The sequence below is a fragment of the Misgurnus anguillicaudatus genome, chromosome 13, assembly GCF_027580225.2.
Source record: "Misgurnus anguillicaudatus chromosome 13, ASM2758022v2, whole genome shotgun sequence".
Classification (NCBI taxonomy): domain Eukaryota; kingdom Metazoa; phylum Chordata; class Actinopteri; order Cypriniformes; family Cobitidae; genus Misgurnus; species Misgurnus anguillicaudatus.
The window spans coordinates 29,041,027-29,052,384 of NC_073349.2; the positions used below are offsets into that span (position 1 = coordinate 29,041,027).

The following is an 11,358-nucleotide window of genomic DNA, read 5'->3' on the forward strand; positions in this document are numbered from 1 at the left end:
ACAAATTAGATTTTTGATATTTGTTATTATTTTATATTAGTCGTATGTTCTTGCTTTGCTATCTTGACAAATGCTACAATAAATTCAGATATAAACAGATTACTTTTTCATGCATCATGTAAAGTAAAGGGACCCTGTTTAGACTGTAGCCCTTACCACCTTTTATCATTATCTTCATCTCTGTCAAATACACACACACACACACACACACACGCGCACACACACACACACACACAGTGTAGATGGTAATCTAGAATAATCCTGCTTTATTGGCTGTTACTGCTGTGACGCAGATCCGCTCCCCCTGACAGATTCTGGGTGACATCTAGCCTGACCTGACATGATGGTGAGAAACACACACACATATATACACAAACAAAGAGAGTTAGGTACCCGTCTCACACAAACAAACACTTTCTAAAATGAAATCTCCCCATGACTCATGTATTTAAATTAAGGTTATTTTTACTATTACAGACTAACTTCAAACTAGACCTTTATGCAAAAACAAGCTTTAATATTTTTTGATGTAAAGAAAGACATTAAATCAAGCATTTATAAATTATTGCCCCAAAGGAAACTTTCCAACTTATCAGTACTCACCTGTCTCCAGGTAGGCATACAGCTCAACAGTCATGTCTGCTGTCTTTCTCTAGAGGGCAGCATTGAGGTTTACAGCTGTCTACAGAGAAAATCTTTTGGTGACTTTTAATTGGTTTAAATAGTGTATAGTTGATTCTCCACAATAGTTTTAGATTATGCAGTAATTTTCTTAGTAACATTTAATACAGATGCATAATTATTATTTTACACAAGGCAAACACATAACATAAAAATGCAATGTGTATTTTTGTAAGTATTCATATCCATGCTCATTGCTTAACTAGTGGTTAAATTGGAAGACTATTGGGTTAACAGCGCACAGGTTCGATTAACAGGAAAAACAAATAGCATATCTGATAAAAGGCTAGCTATATACATAGCTTGTTTTGGATAAATGCGTAAACGTAAATGTGTATTATCCGTGTGTATAAAATAAGTGTAGTAGATAGTGAAGGTTTGTTCAGATTGGGCTACTCATCTGTCACTCAAGTTCGTCACTCCTACTAGTTTACGGGTTAATCTTCATGCAACTTCACTGTGCGCAACCGAGATGACATGAGCAACCAGCAGTTGACACGGAACAACAGTTCACAATGTAAGTATTGCATGAAGACTATTACTATTATTTCATGTATTTAGTGCAATGTTTATGCATTTTTATATACATTAATTGATACACTTTACGCAATATTAATTCATTGCGCATTTAAGTTGAATCTAAGACTTATATAACTTATTCTTATTTTTGTATTTATTTGACAGAAAAACAACATGTAAAGACTCCAAGCATCCACGTTTTACTTTAGTCTTGGAGAGTGACCGCGTCTTAGCCATTTGATATTGCTGTTCTTGGAAGGGTGTGACTTTTATCCACTCCAAACCTTTTTGGACTTGAACACTGATCACAATGCAGCAATCAGACCCGGGACTCTGATTCTCACGGCCCCTGGAGAGCCGTGAGATCCCACGTACACCGCCCTTTCCGCGCAGTGCGCACGGGACATCTGGCGAGCTTTTACGCACGGGCTGCATTCAATGCACTTACATAGACATGCAAAAACACTCTCATCTGACAGCACAGGACTCTTTTCCGGTATTTAATGATATGATGAAATTTTAACATCTAATGTTACCACAGGGGACGCAACTGCAAGTTCCGCATCTATGTCGCATGGCGAAAGTGATCTAGAGCGACTACCTACGACTGTACATACTGTAAAACCAATCTCTGGTCAGTCATGGATGAAAAATTCAATAACCGTGAGTGCACTAACCTGTGCGTGCTGAATTGGGAGCAGGTGAAGCGTCTGGACACCATCCTTACCGAAAGCATACCCATTCACGGCAAGTGGAACTTTCCCACTTTGGAGATGAAGCCTCGGGATATCGTGACAGTGGTGCGGTGTCGCATGGAAGAGCGCAAGATTCATGTGCGGGAGGTCCGGTTGAACGGTTCCGCGGCCAGCCACGTCCTCCACGAGGACAGCGGTTTGGGCTACAAGGACCTGGACCTCATCTTTTGCGCGGATTTGAAAGGAGAAGCGGAGTTTCAGACCGTCAAAGATATCGTTTTGGATTCTCTCCTAGACTTTTTGCCTGAAGGCGTAAATAAAGAGAAAATAACTCCTTTGACTTTAAAGGTAAGCTCGGGTGTTGGCTATTTCTTCACAATTATTAGTTGTGTGACCTGGTGGTTAAAGTTCTGGACTGGTAACTTAACAGCTGTGTGCTGGAATCTTGCAATGGTTTGATTATCATTATAATCTTTGCGCAAGACGCAACAATTTGGTTACTGTCTGTATTTGGATAGCAGCTCTTCAAAATAAATGTCTAAATAGTAATTGATTTAATTTTGTATGCTTTAATAACAGTGAATTCCATAACATAGTTAATAATTTAAAATATAGTGAATCTAGACATGACCTAGAAAGTGTGCATTAGGTTTAAGCTGTAGAAAGATACTATAAGTGCAATAAAAACGTTGCTTTTTACTACAAATAGGATTTCTTTTACCTTCCTCATGCAAAAGCAGGCAATCTTTTTATTGAGATTAAGCAGATACCATTTAAAACTGCACTTAAAGTAATGCCATGATTTTAATGCAAATGCAAAGTGACTTTAAAACACATTATGAAAAATCCTTCCTGTGTAAACATACTAATTTCTAATATTTCATAGCTGTGAACATGCTTTAAAAAATCCCCCCACACTTTCTCATACATCTTTATAACATCTCCAATCCCTTCCACATATCTCTATCTTTCTGCAGGAGGCATATGTGCAGAAGATGGTGAAAGTATGCAATGACTCAGACCGCTGGAGTTTAATCTCACTATCTAACAACAGCGGCAAGAACGTCGAGCTGAAGTTTGTCGATTCCCTGCGGCGTCAGTTCGAGTTCAGCGTGGACTCCTTCCAGATCCGCCTGGACTCTCTCCTGCTCTTCTACGAGTGCTCCGAGAACCCCATGGCCGAGACCTTCCACCCTTCCATCGTGGGAGAGAGCGTTTACGGCAACTTCGCCGTCGCCCTGGACCACCTGCAAAGAAAACTGATCTGTACGCGAAATCCCGAGGAGATCCGGGGCGGAGGTTTGCTGAAGTACTGCCACCTGCTGGTACGAGGTTTCCGAGCCGCTTCGGAAGCCGAGATGAAGGTTCTGGAAAGGTACATGTGCTCTCGATTCTTCATCGACTTCTCGGACTTGGCGGAGCAAAGACGCAAGCTCGAGTCCTATCTCCAAAATCATTTCGTGGGCTTAGAGGACCGTAAATACGAATATCTGACCACGCTCCACAACGTCGTCAACGAAAGTACGGTGTGCCTGATGGGCCACGAAAGACGACAGACTCTGAGTCTCATCACCATGTTGGCCGTACGCGTGCTAGCCGAACAGAACGTGATTCCCAACGTGGCGAACGTGACCTGCTACTATCAGCCCGCGCCGTACATCGCAGACGGCAATTTTAGCAATTACTACATCGCTCAAGTGCAGCCAATCTACGCCCGTCAGCCCACCCATACCTTCTCACCGTGGTTGCCCTGTAACTAGCAGGTTTGACACATGTGCCCGATGACATTTGTGTGCTCCACAGTGAGGAAAACTCTTTCCAGCTCGCCGCGAGGAGAAGCTGCCGGATGAAAGATCAGAAATAGGAAAGGAGAGTGAGGTACCTTGGATTTGTTCCCATGGGGCAGCACGTGGCAACTAGGCTTTAGGTGGCATCACGCCAGGCCTACAGAAGCACAACACTGGCTCAGAGTAAACACACTTTACAAGGATCATCTGAGTCAAAGTGACACAAGGACACAAGAGTGGTCGTCTTTGTGTATACAGTATGTACAGTATGCGTGTGTGTGATGATAGACATACTTGAAGACTGCATGAGAAACCTGGAAAAGGGCATACAGAATAGCCAACAAACTCACACATAATGAACTGAAATCAATAAACCGGATACCTTTGTCAGTCCAAGGATATTTTCTGATATTAAAGAGCTTTCTCAAGTGCCTTAAACTAAAGAATGTTGGAGATTATTCATTGTGTGTGTGAATCTGCTGAAATCATGTTTATGATGTGTGTTTGTGTCTGTATAAAGTAGCATTGATCTTCACAGTGTACATTACCAAATGAATGACTGAGCTGATGAAATAAATGCCACTTAATGATGAAATAAACACATAGCCATGTGTTACATCATCGATTTCTGGCACAATCCACAAAATGTTTGAAATCTTTACAGGCACAGTAAAGGTCGGTTTATCTCTGTATGCATATGTTTTTCACGGCTTGCTGTCTTATACATAGTATCTGAACTGACCTCATTGTACTGTTGGCTCAGCGCTGGCTTAGCTCAGATTAAAATGTCCAGGGCATTGCCATTACAACTAAAGCAGAGAAGTAAAACGGCTTCGGGCAGAACAGGAAGAGAATTAATGGACGGGGACATATCATGAAAATCTGACTTTTCGCGTTTAAGTCCTATAATTAAGTCCCCAGTGCTATCAACCTAGAAAATGTGAATAAGATCCAGTAACTTAGTTTTGGTAAACCATTCTCTGCAAGCATGTGAAAAAATAGGTCAATTTGGCTCCCCTTGTGATGTCAGAAGGGGATAATACCGCCTCTTAATTTGCAGTGCAGAGATCAGCTCATTTGCATTAAAAGGACACACCCAAAAATGGCACATTTTTGCTCACAACTATAAAGTGGCAGTTTTGCTATAATAAATGATCTATATGGTAAAACTTTGCATACAAAAGTTGTTTGCAAGTTTTGCGAAATGTCCCCTTTAAGTCCGAATAGTTGTTGTTACATCCAGTTAACTCGCTGTCTTTCTATCGGCCTAATTTCACACAGCCACCAAATCCAGTGATTACACCTTTGACCTGCATATCCTGAGAGATTAAAACCAGCACTGAGAACCTGAATCTCAATATTACTGAACTGTGCATTACAAGGTATACACATCAGTATGTGTGTTTTGAACCTGTGACTTTTTGTCTACCATTGCAATGCTCTACCAGTGAAGCTACAGGGAAAGATGCCCCACAATCCTCCTACTATTAAAAAAAATGGTCCCTAGCTGTCACTGGTGCAGTACCCTTAGAAAATGTACACATCTGGGGCCTCATTTATAAAATTCTGCACAGAAACTGGCCTAATATTCTTTCCTCAAAAGTACATACGTGCGATTCATAAAACAAACATGCACATAGAAAACGTGCATGTGTAGAGATGTGAAATCTATAAAGCGCAAATGATTGTGTGCAGTTTCGAATCTCCACTTTTAAATGATGCCTAATTAATGTCATTGCATATAAAAGAGCACCTGTCAATGTTTAAATCCTTTATGAGCATGAAGAAAGACTTTTAATCCAAAAACCGGACAGGCAAAAGTGCATACGTATGCTCAGACCCTGACGTGGCGCTGGGCACTTTTCCACATTTTTGCGTACGCACACTTTATGATTAAATATGTGCACGCTTTATAAATGAGGCCCTTGCACCTAAAGAGTACCTCAAAGGTACATATCGGTACTTAAATAGGACCTTTTTAAAGGGACGGGGAGCAATTTTATACTATTAAATCTGGGCCTTAAAACATATTTTTATAGTCTGGCATTTGACGCTATGCGAGAGCTGCTTTCTTTTATTGTGTCTTGATGTCTTTTTTCGTGGTGTTGACTGTTTGTATCATTGATATTTTCATTCTTTTTGTGTGTACAAACACTTGGTGTTTAAAAAAAATGCTTTATAAATAAATTTTTACTTTTGACTTTGATAAAATGTGATTCTGAGAACTTGAATATACCGCATTTTGTAAGTATTAGAGGCTTTTATAGATACATTTGCTTAAAGGTGCAGTGTGTGAACTTTAGCGGCATCTAGTGGTGAGGTTGTGAATTGCACTGCTCACCTCTTGCTTTTGAAACGCATAGAGAAGCTACAGTAGCCGCCACCGGACAAACATGTCATCGTTGGAGACAACTTAGTAAAAAGTTTGTCTGTTAAGGGCTTCTGTAGAAACATGGCTGCACAAAATGGCGGCTTCCATGTAAGGGGGCCCTCGGTGTATGTAGATAAAGACGTTTAATTTTAAGGCAATAAACACATAACGGTTCATTCTGAAAGGTCTTTATTCACCCCTGATATTTAGTTTTGTATATTATTTTGCATTTCTATCAAGAGATTTAACTAAAAATTAGACACTGCACCTTTAAATTGATCATAAAGAGACTCGTATAACATATCTCTTATTTTTCTACTATATCTTCTATTTTTGTATATTGTGATGTTTGTGCGGATGCAACGCCACGTGACTTTAATTGTTTATGCTCTGAAGAGTAACTTTTGAGTTTTATGGGTCGAAAATCAACCCAAGAATCTGTGCAGCAAATTCTCCACAAATGTAGAGTATTTAAAGACATGATGATTTCCCACAGAAATAACGTGGCGGGGTGCTCACAGGATGAATTTGTCTCAGTCAATGTGTATTTTATCTACTAAATTAAATGTGCATGTGAATTCAGATGTGGATTTCGCAACACAGCATGTATTTCAAACATGAATGATTCATTAAATTGTGATTAAAAATTCTCATCGAATTAATTGTATGTTTGTCAGCATCAAAAGCTTGCAAACAAGTTCGCATCTTTACTTGTTGTTTTGTTGCTGGTCTGTAGATGATCACATCCTGTTGTGGTTTTCACAAAACCAATTGATGATAAACTGATATGATGTCGATTCGGTTTGAACATTGGGGGGTTGAAGTGTTAACCGTACATGTGCTTCCATAATCATTGTAAAAATTTGCTGCAAAATTTGTGTTGCATCTGCAATTTTTGATTATTGGGGGTTTACCTACCCACCGAAACTATGCTCGTGGTGTTAGTAGAGCTTACGCATAATGATAAAGCCCAGCAGGCATTTTCCCCTGGCACTGTGTTAACCGTACATTGGTTACTGGTGGTTGACCAGACTCACTAGCTGGCCCTCCAGTGAAACCAGCACAAAATCAGCAATAAACCAGTCCAGAATAAACCAGAATGGAAATCTATGAGCTGGTTTTTCCAGCAGGGGGCTGTGTTGAAAATAGGGTCTCCTTTTAAACAGCACACACGCACGCACGCATGTACACACGTGCATACACATACACACGCTGTTGGTTAGTGGCCTTCTCTTTTTTTAATTACACGGAAGTGATAAATAATGTGTTTTATTAAATTTCATAAAACTGGGTCGCCCTGGCACCATCTGGTGACCACCAAGGGGTCATCATTTTGCATTGCATCACAAAGGTCAAACCCCAGAAAACACACATATTGATAAAATGTATGTTTAAATGTAAATTGAAGTCACACTGCATAAAAATATGTCGAGTGCATAAATGTGATGTAATGTATGACTGAAACCACTTTAATTGACTCATCATCAACCGCTTTGTTTTTTTGGCTTTATAAGAGGAAGTGCATTAGGAATCTTAAGGAAGTGTAAGAGGAAGTGAACTTTAGGGAGCGTCTAACACATTTAACCATCATCAAGCAGTGGGAATATTAATTTGTCTATACGAGAATTTCATCCACTTCAATACCTATTGTGAGAAAGCAATTGTTTTGGACTGTTCCCAATGCAAATAAAGATCAAAATCGAATAAAAAAATCAAGTTTTTTTTTTGAGATTTGGAAAAAATATATGAAGAGTTTGGTTGCAAAATGCAATAAATCCATTGAGCCTATTTTGGGTAAAATGTGTTTTCTATACCAAGAAAGTGACAAGATGAAAACCACTATTTTCCGTTACAAACTTTCACATAGCATCTTTAGGTTATAATAACATTAAAAATTCAAATCCATAATTTGATTTTCAAAGATTTAATATAAAAACTGATGATTTTTCCTCAAAATGCTATAAATCTATTGAATCAATATATAAATGTGCATTCATCTTTGCCATTGTATATTAATTTAGTTGACTAGAAAAATAAACATTAATGTCATTAATCAAAACACTTACTTTGTCATATTAATAATTATTAGATTTTGATGGCTTACGTTTCTTTCCCGCCACAGAAAACCAGCACAGGTTTATCAGTGCCATCAAAAGTATTATTTTGTTTTTGTTTGTTTGATGATCACGAAGTACAAAGTAGATGAAGAAAACTAGGATTCTGTGTGTATTCAAAGCGTGGCATTATTGTTTACAATGCGTGGAATGGTGCGCTTTGATTGGTTGAGCGGATTTATTGCATTCTGCAGAGAAGGAGGACTGGCGTTTATCGCATTTTGGAGAAAAAATTAGAAAAGATGACAGAATAACACGGCAGATATCAGATTTTGTATAACTCTTAATATATATATATATATATATATATATATATATGTCCCCAAAACATCTGTAACCAAGTCAAGGGTTGTATCAAAAAATCCTAATGGCACGATAAACTGTAAAAAAATGCAGCATGAAGTTTAAACAACTTGGTTTTGCAAGTCAATTCAACCTACTATTTTAAGTTTTGACTTAAAAAAGTTTTAAGAGTTATAAAAACAAGCTGAAGTTGTTTAACTTAATTTGTTAAGTTAAAGTAACATAAATATATATATTGATTTGACAAAAATGCTGCATTTTGTACAGTGTATGTAATGAAGCATAATTTATTGAGAAGTATGGACATCTGGTGTGATATCCTCCTGACTATGCCAACATTATGCAAAGATGAATAAATCTATTTGCAATCTGTTCTGCTTAGCCAATATTTCTTATAATATTTGTCTTCAACAGATCTGTTGAGATAAATGATTGCCAATGTACTTTAAAAACAAAATTTGAGAAATTATGATTTGTATGTGTATATGCCTGGTAATCTTTATGGTGTGGGGAGCAAATATCTCCAGATAGTAAGATAGTAATACCAAAATATTTACATTTTTTGGTGCCCATGAGGAAACACCGCTATAAATCATAATGTTGAGCTACATTAGCACACAATCCTAAATGTGCCGTGGGTTTGATTTTTATAGAAAGTACACACATTTTTGTGCTGCTAATGAATAAAAAATAAATGTCTGTTGAAACACAAATGTAAATAGTGAGCGACATCAGTTTGTGTAGCTAGCAACACTGGGATCTTCCAAGGGTTTGCTTCCGTATTTTAGTGTACGTGCATTGCCACACCGCCCTCAGTGCCTGAAATTGGGTCTGAGGGTGTCGACGTAAAGGCGGCCGGGTAGGGCTTGCGTTATCCTGTTTAAGTGTCACTTCGAATATACTAAATATAGCACTTCATGAGTGGGATATTTACCCATCTCCCTAATCTGATTAAACGCTTAATAGCCATGTGCTTAAGAGTCTAGGTGAGTTACAGCTTTCGGCTTTATAAGTATTGTACCGTAACACATACACGTCCTCCCCCTTCATCAAATTAGACTGATGGGTCATTGAGCCCTGAATTTAGTTGAGATAGACAGATGAATAAAGACTACTCATTTGATTGAGTTCACTTGTTTCTCACGCCTTCATACAAAGCAAACAAAAAACAGGCTAGCCTCAAGCTAACCATGTGATGCGCCAATTAATCCCACAATTTGGTTTTACTTATTCATTTGCGCCATTTGCATGCAGTTCCTCTTGCTAAGCCATCTCTTCCTCTTAACTCTTTAAACTGGTGCTTTTTATTTGGAGGGAATTGAAAGTCTCTCTGCATGTCTCGGTTACTTTTAGAGAGCCTCCTTGTGATAAAAATGATGCATTGCATTTTTAATGAGTCGTGAAGAACTGTGTCTGCTTCTTTACAATAAGCAAACGAATAGATTTAAATCGAATCCTTCTGTTAGGTTCACAATGAGTAATGTTAAACCACTTTGCGATGGCAAAACTGGTGCATGTCAAAACAGAAATGTGCTGTGCGGTTTGACTCATAGTTTGCAGAAATGGTCATGCACCAATTTTCAAAGAGTTTTCAATCTGGAATTGTTTACAGGTTAAGTCCACGTCTTAAATTTTAAGTGTATATGCTTTTGGTCCATTCAACAACTTCACTTATAAAATGTGTCTGCTAAGTTCCCACAAGAAAACATCTTAAAAACATCTGTCTAAATCAACTTTTTCATTGTGTTTCAATATTCTGTGATGGATATGTATAGCCTCGAGATTGTAATAAAAATATAATCATCAGTTGCGTTTTATATTTCAAAGTCACAGTGAAAATTACAAGGATTTTTTAAAATATATTTTAATGATGGTTAATCTTGCTTCATATTTTCACTTTAATTATTTATTTAAATGAAAATGCCAGAATATGCCTTGCATAATGTAAATGATGCTGGTCAAAACAATTTAAAGGGAAATTTAACCTGAAATTAAATTTAGTCATAATTTACTCATGCTCATGTTGTTACAAACCTGTATAAATTTCTTTGTTTTGATGAATCTTGCTTCATATTTTCACTTTAATTATTTATTTAAATGAAAATGCCAGAATATGCCTTGCATAATGTAAATGATGCTGGTCAAAACAATTTAAAGGGAAATTTAACGTAAAATTAAATTTAAGTCATAATTTACTCACGCTCATGTTGTTACAAACCTGTATAAATTTCTTTGTTTTGATGAACATCAAGGAAAATATTTTGAGGAATGTAACCAAACTGTTCACGAGCCCCATTCACTTCCATAGTTTTCTTTTATCCTAATATAGAAGTGAATGGGGCTCATGATCGGTTTGGTTACAAACATTCCTCAAAATATCTTTCTTCATGTTCATCAGAACAAAGACATTTATACAGGTTTGTAACAAAATGAAAGTGAGTAAATGATGACAGAATTTAAATTTTTAGGTGAACTATCCCTTTAAAATAGTTTTCACCGGCATAATTTCCTTTATGCAAGGCACATTCTGGCATTTTTAAAAATAGATAATAAAGTGAAAATTAAATGGCATACCTTTTTGCATTACAGTGTAATTTGTCTAAAAATTTGCTATAAATTAATAATAACAAATATTTAAATTATTTTATATAGATTTTAACAATGATTAAAATGATAAAAGTAAAAAAAAAGTTTTACTGGCAATATATTTTTGATATGACTTTCATTTTTCATATGAAAGTAAAATACTGAATAATATACTAAAAGCTTGGTTGAGTGCGGTGCATCATGTTTGATTTCCAGCACACACATATTGATGTAAAGCCTACATACCCTGCTCATCTCTTAAAATAAAATCATCGCTCAAATGAAAAAAAAAAACACACAAA

General features: G+C 37.2%; 1 protein-coding gene across 1 annotated transcript; it reads left to right on the top strand.

The window, feature by feature from the left end:
* Positions 1 to 1,043: 1,043 nt before the first annotated feature.
* On the top strand, positions 1,044 to 4,378 carry tent5ab (terminal nucleotidyltransferase 5Ab). Its single transcript, XM_055187437.2, has 3 exons — positions 1,044 to 1,198; positions 1,366 to 2,243; positions 2,873 to 4,378. Exons 2-3 carry the CDS (start codon positions 1,842 to 1,844, stop codon positions 3,653 to 3,655), a joined length of 1,185 nt encoding a protein of 394 aa, XP_055043412.1. The 5' UTR covers positions 1,044 to 1,198; positions 1,366 to 1,841; the 3' UTR covers positions 3,656 to 4,378.
* Positions 4,379 to 11,358: the final 6,980 nt, after the last annotated feature.